Genomic DNA, 14,373 nt, shown 5'->3' on the forward strand with positions numbered 1-14,373 from the left:
AAGAAATTAAAACTTTTATTCAGCAAGGATGTGTTAAACTGATAAGAAGTGATAGCAAAGATTTATATTGTTAGAAAAGATTTATATTTTGAATAAATGCTGTTCTTTTTAACTTTTTATTCATCAAAGATTCCTGAAAAAAAATGTATTGCATCACAGAAATAAATTATATTTTAAAGGATATTAAAATAGAAACCATTATTTTATATTGTAATAACATTTTGCAAGATTACTGTTTTTTCTGTATTTTTGATCAAATAAATGCAGCCTTGATGAGCAGAAGAGACTTCTTTAAAAAAACATTACAAGTCTAACTGATCCCAAACTTTTGAACGGTAGTGTATATATAGATTCAGCAAGTTGAAGGCTTGGATTTTTCTATTTTCAGTCTAAAAAGCTATGGGAAATTTGAATGGAGCAAAGTCAAGAAACATATCGGGATATTTTCATTCTGTCTGACACATTTCCTTCTGTCCTCACAAAACACAATCAGCATGGGAGAGCTATAAGAGACACACACAGCTTACAAACAGAACATCTTTGTCTTACATCAGTGCAGAATACCAACCCTGCCTGTTTCTAAAAGTGACAAGTGAGAAGATTTGCCTCTTTTCCCAAAACTGCTCTCCAACAGCAATAGAAAAATGTTTCGATACTCTGCATGAGTTTCTGCATTAGGTTACAGAAACCCCTATGTTACACTCCGGAAAGAAACACATCAAACTGGCTGACAGTGCAACCATTTAGCCAGACCGGATAACCTTTGGTTCTGAGGCAGTTTTATAACAAGGCAGCCATCTACACTCCTGACGCTTTTAAATGCCTTTGAAGCGAACGGTGTATCAGAGATGAGGAGCTGCAGACAGACAGAAAATAGAACATTGAGGGGAGTGATAGTGTCAGAAACGAGTGAATGTGAATGCTGATTAGCAATGTGAAAGGTAATGATAAAACACACAGGCTGGGCTGCAGATGAGTGTTACAAGACAGGACGAGTACGTGAGTGCTGTGAATATGGCTGTTTTACAAGAAGAGATAAAAAAAACTGACGACAGACAAAATACAAAAGACAAAATCTGCAGAGAAAGAAGATAGTTTGAATAGAGATTAAATAGACAAAAAATGAAAGAATTACTGACATACAATAAGAGTACAGAGATCTAAAATATGTGGACAGCATAATTTAGATAATTTGGTCTGAGAAACTTCATATTGAAATCTCTTTTGACTGCAGACTTTGGTATTGTAGCAAATCTGAGCATACTGTAGTTTGACACATTTCAAGATACCTTCTGAAACTCTACATGTGAAATTAAAGGAGTACTGTATGTTTCTTGAAACATCCAATTCAAAGTCAATTTCATTTAATCTCATTGATATCTAGGAGAAACAACTGAGATATTGAGATTTAATTTGTGTTTTTTTTCTTTCCAATAGGAAAGCAGCCAGAAGCTGGTGCAAAATACAGCACAAAATGCAACACTTGTAAAGAACCAACATATACAAGCAACACTCTCTCTTGCAAATTCGTAACTATTTTACACTATGCTGGTGGCTAATCTGAATGAATTGATACAATTTCACTCATACGTTTTCCTTACGCTCCAATGATGGTTATGTTTAGGGGTGAACCTTCATGCTTGCTTTTTTCTAAAAATCGTACATACAAAATCGCCACCTCGTAAAATAGTTACATTTTCCCATGAGATCACATGTATGCAGATGAAGATGATCATTAAAATACTCAAGTTCATTTGGTCAGGTCTTGGGTAACTAACCCATGTAAGTGATTTGTTACAAAAGACCAATCATGGCATCTGTGGTGGTCATCTTTCTCACAACTGGTCCCAACATCCAACAAACAATGTGAAATATTGTAAAAATGAAAAGTATGACCCTAAGTCTTTGTAAGTCATCTATGTCTTTGCATTGATGATGGTTTTCTCAAAATGAATGTTTCTCGGCCACATACACACCACAACTAACCCAATGAGTGACTCATGTGAGGAGCTGTGACCCAGACCTCACTCAAAATGAATGTCTGCACTCTTTCTCGCCTCATGGGAGCACTTCCACACTCCTTCAGGGACTGACATGTTAGACACCTCCCTGGGGAGCAGAGAGGATGAAAATATAGGACTGAAAAAAGAAGCTAAGGAAGACAAGCAAGAGAGTAATGAAATAGAGAATTGGGAATTGATGGAAAACAGCACAAAATACAAGAAGAAAGAGAGAGAGAGAGAGATATCCAAAAGGATGGACAGACAGACAAGCAGGGTGATTTAAATTGGCAGTACCACGGTAGATTGAGGGTAGAACTCATATGCCATGTTACTTTAATATAGGGGCTGTCAATTAGTGCTGTGCTCGATACATCGATACGACGATGTATCGTCACAGAGATTTGACGATACGAGTATCGATACAGCTGTCCCAGTATCGATATTGTGGCACGTGTGCAGCAGTGGACCGCGCTTAATTTGAATACAAGAACAACGTTTAAAACGGAGTAGAAAAGTGCAAGGTTTCTAAAAAATAATGAATAGAGCATAATATATTAACAGTGAAGCTGTGGCTTTAATTCCTTTAGAAACAATGATGTTACCAGCTCCTTGTTGAGAAAGTTAATGTAGCTCTTGAGCGATTAAGCTATTTAGTTGATAAAATTGCAGGACAGCGCTAAAAAGTTTGTTCTTGAATGTCTGAGTGCGGCCGCAACGTGATCTGTGTGAGTGACTGAGCATGTGTTAATAAACAGCTGTTTTACTAAACTCTTCTGAGGTGAAATTCAATGCAGTCCCGTATCGTGATACGTATCGTATCGTGACTTTGCTGGTGATACACAGCCCTACTGTCAATATGTGTATATATACATAGATATATTAGATATGTTATAAACAGAGCTGGGTAAATTGCTTACAAATTGCTGTCCGTTAATGATTCCAAATTACATGACAAAAAAATTGTAGTTACTAATGTAATCCATTACATGACACATTTTAGGTAATATAATCAGACTACTTTTTGATTACTTTTAGATTACTTTTGACCAAATTCGGTTATCACACTGATTTGAATAGGATAATCTTGTACCATATTGATATAAAAATACAAAGAGTTAGAAAATAGATTTCTTTCGTTGTAATTAACAACATGATGTGTATTAAACATTACATTACGTCAAGGTTTCCCAAACTGGGGTTCGTAAAGGAACTGCAGGGGGTTTGTGAGTTTAATGAAAAGCTAATAATTAATTAAATCATGAAAATATAAAATTTAAATAAATCATTTTAAAATAACATCAATCAAAATAAACCACTTACTAAAAAAAGTAAAGGCTTTATTTATTAACTGCATGTCATGTGACCATTAACTAATGTAAGAGAACTGTGACATAATGTGATACTTAATTATTAAAATATTTATAATAATCTCAGGGGTACTTCAAATATTAGGTGAAAGAGGTTCAGGGGACAAAAAAAAGGTTAGGAATGCATGCATTGCATGTAAATAAGACAAACGCCTTCTAAAGACATAGTAATACATGGTTAAATAACCCACTGAGTGATAATTCAAATAAAAATTAATGTGTTCATCAGTAGTTGATGCAATGTTTAAACACTTCTTAAAATTGAAATGACTTCTGTAAATCCAGTGGTCAAATGCTGTGTAGCCTCTCAGTTTTCTGTGTAATTATAGTCACCTGACTAATGACTGGTCTTTGTGTGAATGTCCACAAAACTGGAAGACTTTCTGAATGTATGAAAGTGGTAGGCTATTTTAGAAAGGAACATTTAAAAGATGAAAGAGAAATTAGGGAGAATCAAAAAATTATGAATAATTTATTGCTTTTGTGTGAATAATATGTAATCATGTATTCAATAAAAAAGTAACTGTAGTCTGATTATGAGTATTTTAAAATGTCATTTAATCTAATTACAAGTACTGAGTTTTTGGAATCTGATTACGTAAATCCAGATTACATGTAATCAGTTACTACCCAGCACTGATTATAGATATATTAACGAGTATTAATACTTAATACTTAATTAACAACAATGTTATTGGACAAAATGAGGATTCCTCTGAAGAAATTAAATTCAGATTCAGGCCACTTCAGGGTAAATACATAAACCAACATAAGATCCATATTGAATCTTGCCAAATGAATGAAAATGTTTAAGTTAAATAACTGTGACAAGCACATTTAGTCAAATGACTGAAAATGAAAATGAAACTAAACTAAAATAAAAATTGAAAATATAAAATAAAAGCTCATTCAAAATATTAATAAATACTATAATAGCATATAAATAATCAGGCAAAGAATGGTACATGGTACCATGTCCAAAAATTCATAGTATTGCTATAATAGTACATGTCCAGAAAAACAAAACAAAACATGCTAAACAGAGTATGACCATAGTTTGATACATAACATGGTTCTGAATAATTACCACGTGCCATGGTACTCAAAATACCATGGTACAAGTCTAAAAAACCATGACACCAGGTTACTTTTGTAGTATTTTTGTTAGTGACAAAAAGAGGAAGACAGAGAAGAGAAAGTAAGAGTGGGGGTGCAGGAGTGCAGGGTCTCTATATTTAGCCCTGCTGCTGTCACCTCCACTCTCCTCTCGCTGTGACAGTTTAGATCCAGCGCCGCAGCACAGGATGCTGGGATGCACCACCACCTTGACACAAACAGCACTGAGACAGCGTCTGCTGCACCCTGGCATCACACACAAACGTGTTTGGTCTAAATAAGACAACAAAATGTAGCACAGTCAGAATATTCAGAAGAAAAATTATTATCTGCAAGACTAAGATGCCATAATTCAGTTAATATAGCACATGACCATATCACCTTTGGCAGAAACAAACACATCAAAGAAGAGAGAACAAAGAACAGGCCTTCCTTTCCGAGCCCACGCCTGTCTACGTCCCATGCAGCCTTTTCTAAGTTATTCTTATGAAGCTGAAACTCAATGTAGGGTCAAGAGGTTAAGTTTTTTTAAGTTAAATAACTGTGACAAGCACATTTAGTCAAATTACTGAAAATGAAAATGAAACTAAACTAAAATAAAATAAAAATTGAAAATATAAAATAAAAGCTCATTCAAAATATTAATAAATACTATAATAGCATATAAATAATCAGGCAAAGAATGGTACATGGTACCATGTCCAAAAATTCATAGTATTGCTATAATAGTACATGTCCAGAAAAACAAAACAAAACATGCTAAACAGAGTATGACCATAGTTTGATACATAACATGGTTCTGAATAATTACCACGTGCCATGGTACTCAAAATACCATGGTACAAGTCTAAAAAACCATGACACCAGGTTACTTTTGTAGTATTTTTGTTAGTGACAAAAAGAGGAAGAGAGAGTAAGAGAGGGGGTGTAGGAGTGCAGGGTCTCTATATTTAGCACTGCTGCTGTCACCTCCACTCTCCTCTCGCTGTGACAGTTTAGATCCAGCGCCGCAGCACAGGATGCTGGGATGCACCACCACCTTGACACAAACAGCACTGAGACAGCGTCTGCTGCACCCTGGCATCACACACAAACGTGTTTGGTCTAAATAAGACAACAAAATGTAGCGCAGTCAGAATATTCAGAAGAAAAATTATTATCTGCAAGACTAAGATGCCATAATTCAGTTAATATAGCACATGACCATATCACCTTTGGCAGAAACAAACACATCAAAGAAGAGAGAACAAAGAACAGGCCTTCCTTTCCGAGCCCACGCCTGTCTACGTCCCATGCAGCCTTTTCTAAGTTATTCTTATGAAGCTGAAACTCAATGTAGGGTCAAGAGGTTAAGTTTATTACTCTGCCAAGAGCTCCATTAGAGAAAGACTCATGGGAACAGCTCAGAATAATGCATTTTTGATGATTCCCATCGCTTTTGGTTTTTAATACCATTCTGATACGTCGCTGCGGTTTCACTTAGAAAGTGAGAGCTTGCCTGAGCCTGTGTGTTTCACCTAAAATTGGAAAACCTCAGTGTTACTTGAAGACGAACACATTTTTTTGGTTGATCAGGAGAAAACTGATTCAAGACGTCGATGAGAATACTGAGGGTCGGGCCAAAAGTAAAAATGGATGAACACAGCACACAATCCTTTCCAAATACTTTCCCATCAACGCCACAGGTGAGCTGGATGCTGAAGTAATAATCATAACTGAATGGCACTACAGTCTCTATGCAGCTGTAAGTTAGTGCCTCTCTAGTGTGCGACTGAAAGAGACAGTGTCTCACCTTCTGTCTGATCAGATCTCCTAGGCATATCTTGGCAGGTTGAAGGAGGTTCATCTTTCAGAGAGACACTGATTGCTCCGGGGCTCTCTCTCTCTCTCACACACACAAACACACACACACACACACACATATTCTCTCTGTATTTGTGTGCATTGTCAGAGGGAAGCACTTAGTGAAGTCTCTAATGTCGCAATTGACCCAGTTAGAACCCAGGTAAAGACAACATGAAGGATAAACCTAATCATGTCATGAATGGAATGTATTGAGTGTAGAATAAATGTTATAGTATAAGGTTATAGTTACTAGAAATATTACTCTCTTCTTTCTTTCTTTCTTTCTTTCTCCTTTGCCATCATATAACGCTCAGTTAAAGTTCACCTTATAAAATGATAACTTAAATGTAATCCCAGAATTAATATACTGTACATTATAATGTTGTGATGCCTGAATTAACCTATAGCATTTAAAATGGCTGATTTAATTTTTAGTTTTTTTTAAGGTAGATTTATCCATTATCTAAAATCAGTCATAACATGAAAATTGCATAGCAATTTTATTTTTTCTTGTTGCCTATGTGCTACAATTAAAGAAAGCTCATTCCTTTTCACTAAATGTCTTCATTCACCTTTTTTTTCTTTATCTTCATTTACATAAATACTAAATGAGAATTGTTAAAAGGGAATTGAGAAAATGTTTTTATAGCATTTAAAGAAAAGCAACTACACACAATACAATGGATATTTTGAACTAACAAGAGAAAGCCAGTGAATTCAAAAATGTGATGAGATGCTAATTGCAACACATTCTAGAAATACAAAATGATCGTGGAAGCTGTAATGGACAATGTTTTCAGTAGCTGTAAGTGAGATAATGTTCTCACTTCAGCAGTGTAATGGTCTAACTGGGTGTTTGGATATATTTGTATAGCAGTTTTTTTCTGCTTTTTCAGGCACGGCCAATTACGCATCCAGGTGTTACTCAGAAATAATTAAATGAACAGCCAGAACGGAGTTAAATGCTTTGAGATGAGGCTGCATATTAGCATTACAAGCTTTTATAGCAGGAATTTGTTCACTCTTTCCCACACAGCAAGGACGATCACCCTGACAATGACCTGCTTCTGTTTTTTTGGGGTCACAACCTCAGCCTCTAGCACCCTCAAATAGGCTGTTATTAGGGCTTGTTTGAAGTAAAAAAAAAAAAAAGCCTCCAGCACAGACACACATATATTGTTTCCAGGTCAAAGTATATTTTTAAAACGTCTAGATAATTTTCAACATGCTCAACAAAATGCTGCTGGAAGCAGGTACAGTAGTTTGAGCATATATCTTTTTGGGTATTAGCTATTTGCTAGTAAGCAAATAAAAGAAATGCAGATGGGCTAGGTTTGGTTTACGACTATCCATCACCTTACAGAACCATTATATTTTATGACACTTCAAAACATCAAGCATCTAAGAGAGTTCACAGGATGGTAAATCCAAGATAAATATATCTTGCCAGCACATTCAGTGAGATAAACTCAAACCTGCTAATACACACATATACATTCAAACAAGAAGCTTCAATCTTAACCTATATAAATACAAATAATTCATTAATTTGTCATTTCTAAATTTCTTTATAATTTCTTTAGTAATAGGGCAGTCACACAAGCAGCTGTTTTTTTGTGTGTGTTCCATTCACTTCCATTCATTTGTATGCAAATACACGCATGTGTAGAATGTTTTCATCGTTAGTTTTGTACTGAAGTACTAAACTGCAAATTGCTACAGCAAAAAGACATTTAACCAATAAAGGATCTAAATGACACAGATTGACCCCTCTGATGAGACTCTTAGATGTAAGAAATTTAGTTTGTCCAGATGCAGCTATATTTGAATATTTTTCAAATGTATTATTACTTAATATTTGTGATTTATTATTCCAGAAGCCCTTGAGTGTGACATTGTGTGTACACTAAAAGTATTACAGTATAAGGTTATAGTCCCTTCTTTCTTTCTTAGCAGTCATCTAATTTTCAGTTAAAGTTCATTTTAAAAAAAACTACAACTTTAAATGTAACCTAAGGATCTCAAAATGAATAATAGTTTTTCATAACATACATTATAATGATGTGATGCTTAAATTCTCTACTAATTTTTATTTATTTATTATTATTACTATTATTTATTATTTCTGATTTATTATTAGACCATAATCTCTAGAGTGTGACATCATATCCACATAATTAAAAACAAATGAGACAATAAGCTTTTAATCTAATCCAGACTATCATCTATCACTGTTTAGTGTTTTTAAAGAACGCTACCCAGGCGTTAGCATGAACAGCAAAGGAAAATAGCAAGCTGCTTTAAATGCCTTATTTAATTGTGACAATTTATGCACTGCCATCAGAATCACCTTGTAGTTGTGATGCACCTTGAGATACTTACTTTAAAGTGTTCTTTGTCTGAGAACATTTGTATAAATTGAGCAATAAGTGCTCTGCCCCTCAGAGAATCTACTGATGGAATTTAAATTAAAACAGTGTGCACAAACAACACCCGTGGCACCATTTTCTCACACACACACACACACACACACGCACACACAAAATACCAATTCACACACAGCATTCCTCCTTGAATCATCCCTGGGTTCTCTTAACCAGTGATATAATACACATAAACATGCCCATAAATCCACTGTCATGTCCAAAAATGAGGAGTTATGTGAGGGCTCATATGCAAAGAAATTAACTTAGGCTGTCATGTGACTCTTCGTAAGTCCTCTGGGCTACCTTTTAGCATGTAAATCCCTGGCTTGCAGAGATGCATGGGAAAGAGGGGATATAAAAAGAAGTGTGTGTATGTGAGAGAGAAGGGCAAAAGTAATATATCATAGTTACTCCCATAAAAAGGGAAAAGACAAGAGAAGAGCCATAGAAAATAGTCTGAACTTGTATTAAGTCATGTCTGCAGAGTCCTAGACCTCGAACTTCACAGATGATTGGGCTTCCAGGGATGTTCTAGTGGTTTGGACTGTCTGTAATGCGTAAGGGCACAAGAAGACAAGAGTATCTGCTCTCTTAACTCACCGACACTTATGCAAACATAAATTGTGCATTTATGTTTGTGTTCAGCTTGCATGTATGAGAGACGTACTAGTGAATGATACCTGAATCCCACAGGGAGGATCACTTGAAAAGGTATTAATTTCTTTCTTTACGCTGTTTTTCTTAAACTGGACCTCAAACTAAATTGAATCATTACACTCCATGCATGAAATTAAAACCACTACTATATAAAACACGTTAACATTTAAACAACATATTACAACACAGTGTTTTAAAATTCAGAACTAAAGAATTGATTCCCTTTCAATTCATGATTTAAATTGAATTGGCCACAATCTACAGGACGTAGAATTGGAATCTGAATTGAATGATAGTAAAAGGAATTGACTGTATTCAAAATCAATCAATCTTTCTATCTATCTATCTATCTATCTATCTAATCCCCACTGGCAAGATGGGCTTTTAATAAATCTTGACGTGTATGCAGCACAAACACTATTTTTATTTTAAATATGTGCTAGATGACTACATAAAACAGAGAAAATGGGATGTGCCATTCCCTTTTTCCAAAAATGTCAACATCCATAATGCCTCTCTGACGATCCGGCTGACATTTGATGACAAATATACAGGGATATCTGGGTGCAGGCAACACAGAGAAAGACATTGTTCATTTACATATAGTACAGACATTGTAACAATACAAAGCTTGAAAATCAGTGAACTTATCTTTTAAGAGCTAAAAGACTTTTTTTCTTTTGAACATTGTCTTTAAAAAATGTTCTTTTCAAGGTTAAAATTACAGTTATAAAAATTCCTCAAATTTCAATTCATTTTATTTCTACTTCCTTACATTCAAACTGCAATTGTGCATCCCATTTAGTTGGTTTCAAGAACAAAAAGAAATTTCCAAGGCATTTTCGGTGCAATTCTGAACAGTGTATTACCCTGTTACAACAGTGAACAGATGATGACCTCATGGCTCAAACAGTCACATTTAAGTAACTGAGAGGGATATAAAACAGGATGTCCTGTGTGTCTCAAAGAGTAAAAGAGGCAAGCAATTACAACATAAGCCTGGATTTTGGTTAGCCATCATAATGATTTTCTAATGGCACATCCATGTACAACACCAAAACAAGATCCCACTAAGCTTGAAGCTGTTTGTGGGAGAGAACAGAATGTTTAGTGAGTTAAAGCCCTAAACAAATGCAGCCGTCTTCACAAGACGTTCACTCTCAGGGGAGGAACATGATTCAAGTGTTTAATCAAGGCTGTTGGACAGAGGAGCAGAAGTATCCAGAACTAAAAACTTTAATCCAACCAAAGGGCTTTCACCATAAAGTAGACTAGATCTTTTATTTCATCCTTACAGTGTTTTGATAATCTCCAGAAACTCACAGATCATATTTTGTCATATTGTAAGCTGGAATATCCCATCCAGCGCATGCATGTAGTATGTCTCCAGTGTATCTTGGCAGCAAAGAGTGGTCAGTGTCAGTGTTGACTGACAGAAGTACTGGACATAAAGGTCCTGGGAAACAAACCAGACCAATATCGTATACAGTATCAGTATTCCATTTGGGAGGAAATACTGTAAACATATAGTTTAAGCCTAAAACCAAATTCCAATTGCCTTCCAATTGCGATTCCTGAGAATAAAATTACAATAAAACTGCACTGTTATAAGCAATCATGGATGCGTAGTCCTGGAAAATGGGCTACTACCAAGAACATAGATATTCAGAAAAAAAAAAAAACAGTTCAGAGAATCCCAAGGGAAATACTGTTTCAGAACTAAAAACTAATTGCATTGCTTAGCCAACCATGAGCTGTGCATGAACCCCAACCGACCCAACATGAAATCCAATTCCCCCAGCAAGGGTTAAACTCACAGTCACAGAGTGGCGCGCAAATTCTGAATTTAGGTCTTTGCTGGTAGACATGCTCAATCCCAAAGAGTGTTTGAAAAACCAATTAAAGAAACACAATAACAGGCAACAGAAAGGAAAATTAGTTCAGGCAGCAGACTGTGAAAACTCCTTGAATTACAAAGGTGAAACAGACAGGTAACCTAAGAAGGGAAGTAGCTTGCTCAGCATTAAAATGAAGAGATTCGCAAAAGACAATAAAAAAAAACACCCTATTGCCTAATACTACAACAGAAGCATATGCACTGAAAGTTAATATTATGAGGCTCCTGGAAACACTGAGGACAAAAATAATAATGCATGTTTCCCATGCAATCTATATCAGCTGCAGCTGTTTATATATTTCTGTATTAATTTTAACAGGAAACCAGTGGATGTCATCCACAGAGCAACAGTGTGAGACACAGCATGTACAGCAGCAATGCCACTTACCTTTGAAGGACAGGAAGACTCGTGGAGCAGAAGCGGGTGGCAGGGAAGACAAAGGGCTGCTGTGGACCGAGACAGCTGAGAACACAGAGACCAGAAGGGTCCCCAGCACCAAAGTCCCGACTCCCTGCATGATCACTTTATCCAAAGACCCACAAGAGATTTATTTGGTCCTGCATGGGAAGGGAGGGAGGAAGGGGGTGAGGATCCACTGATATATTCATGATTGAGATTTCACATAATCATTCACTTATCTTTTTATTGAATGGAAGAAAATGGAAATTGATAACAGAGATAGACTGATAAGTCAGTTTGTGTGATATCTTCACAGATATTTACACACTTCTACTTAATTGGTTGTTGGTTCCTGAATACTGTCTACCAATGGTAAAACACTGTTCTAAATTCTGTGGAAACCTTCCACTTTGTCATAATTGACTTATTATTATTAAAATATTCATAATGCGTGTTGTTTTATTGTTTTAGTATAATGGCCATTTAGTTAATTGTATCAAAAAGAAATTATAATAATGATAAAAATAAAATAATTATTTTTTACATTACTTAAAATAACCAGTGAATAAACTGGTTGATCTCTGTCACAACTAATGCTTTTTTTATTCCAATCAAATCAAATTCATCAGCATATGACTTGCAAATGAAATTCAGTTATTATCAATAGCAGTGTCATATCCATTTTCAACAAAAATATCTCAATAGTAAGTTCAAAATATCAGATTTAATCGGATTTCCGTGCCGTGTAATGGACTGATCCTCTTAAAAATAGTATATAAAAACATTTGGATAATAACTGTGCTGCTGATCTTCTGTACAAAAAAGAATTTATGATGTACGTGACATGAAGCATGAAAACATGTTACTCATAAATGAACGCAGAACTCACCTACAAAACGTCCGTCACAAACGATCCTGTGTGTCCCAGTGTACAAATCATTTGCAATCCAGCGCAAAGAAAACGTACAGAAACCAAAACAATGCGTCCAGTCGAAAGTAACTGCATACACGTGTCCACAAAGTAGTTACTCCTTTAAACTAATTTTTGTGACTGTGATTCCGTGACAGTTCAAATGAAGTGCGCGTATCCCCTCTCGACCGGAGTTTTTAAACGCGTCTCGTGTATTTTCGTCCACGCAGCAGCAGCAGCAGCGCGCACGCTTCAGGTCCACTGACTGTCTGCTGCTGAAGTAGTCTGGCAGGTGGATGGAGCGCTGTTACTCCCCCTGGGCGGAGACTTACCTTAAAAGTAACACCCATTTATGTTTTGAACGCAATTAGGCATTGCAAATACATGCGGCGAAATCAAAACAAAAACACGAGACATGTTAGTAATGGGGGTGCAGCGCTTATCTTCACTAAATCACACGCAAACACGCGAACGACTCTCGCGTGCGCTAGCCTCGCGCTCTCACTCTCTATCACTCTGGGCGACGCCCACGCGCTACACCCGTTCACAACAGTAGCTCACAGTTATTTGAAGATAAAAGACTGCATTTTCAGTGCATTGCTCTGAAAATAAAGGAAACAATGTGTCTATAATTATAGGCTAATAATATCTATCTTTTTTAAACATTAAGATACAACCCACTTCATAATGGAAAACGTGTCCTTTTCTGATACAAAAGTGCAAGATGACCCAAAAATATATTTTTTTATTAAGTACTGATGGAGAAACACAGTTTGCATAAAAATAAATTACAAAAGGAGCTTGTTTCACCTCCAGCATGGAGCAAATGCCCCCTGCATATACTTCTTTACTAGCCTATAAAGAATGCAAAAATCATGTAAAATTACTGTGATATTTTGCTATCCCATGAGGCCATGTGAGCTGAGAAGGAGTCAGCCATTTACAAAACTGAAGGGAAAAACAACAACAACAAATGTCTGAAAACTCTGAAGCAGGCAACTCTGGCTGTTAAGCTGTTCCTCATGGTTAAATTGCACTTGTTAAATTGTACAACAGCTAAATAAATCATTTTAGCAGTTTTTGGTACTGTATATCATTGGTCAAAAAAACTCAAGTGTGCATCCGGTTTCCTTTCACTTAAACTTTTACTGAATGAAATGTTGATTTTATTATTGTTCACAAAACTAAAAAATCATAAGTCTTCTGCAGCAAATATGATAAGTTCAGGGATTCTCATTAGCAACACAATCTGCAGTATTATAAACATGATTAGATCAACTTAGCTCCAAATTAAAATTTGCGACAACCTCATGGATCAAGAAAATTTCACAGTGCATGATGACAAACAGATGTATTTGTTGTTATCCAGCACAGTGAAAGAGTCAAGGACTCAATCCACGAGTGATTTCTCTGGTGAGAACCAGTAAAAAAAACAATAAAAAATCACGCCATTATAGAATAAATTCAGAAATTATGAAATCCGCCCTGAGGAGACAGGAGTAGAGCAAGAATGGCATGTTAGTGCAGAACACATAAGGATTATGTGAGATTTGTTGTGACTTTTCTGTAAAAATGGCATAGCGTGCAGCATGATGATTTGTAGATTTGTTTATTTTAATGCGTTATGCACTTTCAGTCAAGCCCCTCTATGCATTTTCATATGAGCACACGCAGAACCTGGAGTCTTAGTGCAATATGAATTTTGCATGCATGCTTGTGTGTCCAAGTATTTGTGCAAAACAGCACAACCTG

General features: G+C 35.9%; 1 protein-coding gene across 2 annotated transcripts in view; it reads right to left on the reverse strand.

The window, feature by feature from the left end:
- LOC107750243 (semaphorin-3F-like) overlaps positions 1 to 13,098 on the reverse strand; it is a 62,650-nt gene extending 49,552 nt beyond the window's left edge. For both annotated transcript variants that reach the window (XM_016565550.1, XM_016565549.1), the window contains exons 1-2: positions 12,601 to 13,098; positions 11,700 to 11,869 (exon numbers count right to left, since the gene is read on the reverse strand). In XM_016565550.1, the coding sequence (XP_016421036.1) occupies positions 11,700 to 11,829 (130 nt within the window). In that variant the 5' untranslated portion in view covers positions 11,830 to 11,869; positions 12,601 to 13,098. The remainder of the gene's footprint in view (positions 1 to 11,699; positions 11,870 to 12,600) is intronic.
- Between the last annotated feature and the right edge of the window lie 1,275 nt (positions 13,099 to 14,373).

The sequence above is a fragment of the Sinocyclocheilus rhinocerous genome, unplaced genomic scaffold (genome assembly GCF_001515625.1).
Source record: "Sinocyclocheilus rhinocerous isolate Xijiao unplaced genomic scaffold, SAMN03320098_v1.1 scaffold963, whole genome shotgun sequence".
Taxonomy (NCBI): Eukaryota; Metazoa; Chordata; class Actinopteri; order Cypriniformes; family Cyprinidae; genus Sinocyclocheilus; species Sinocyclocheilus rhinocerous.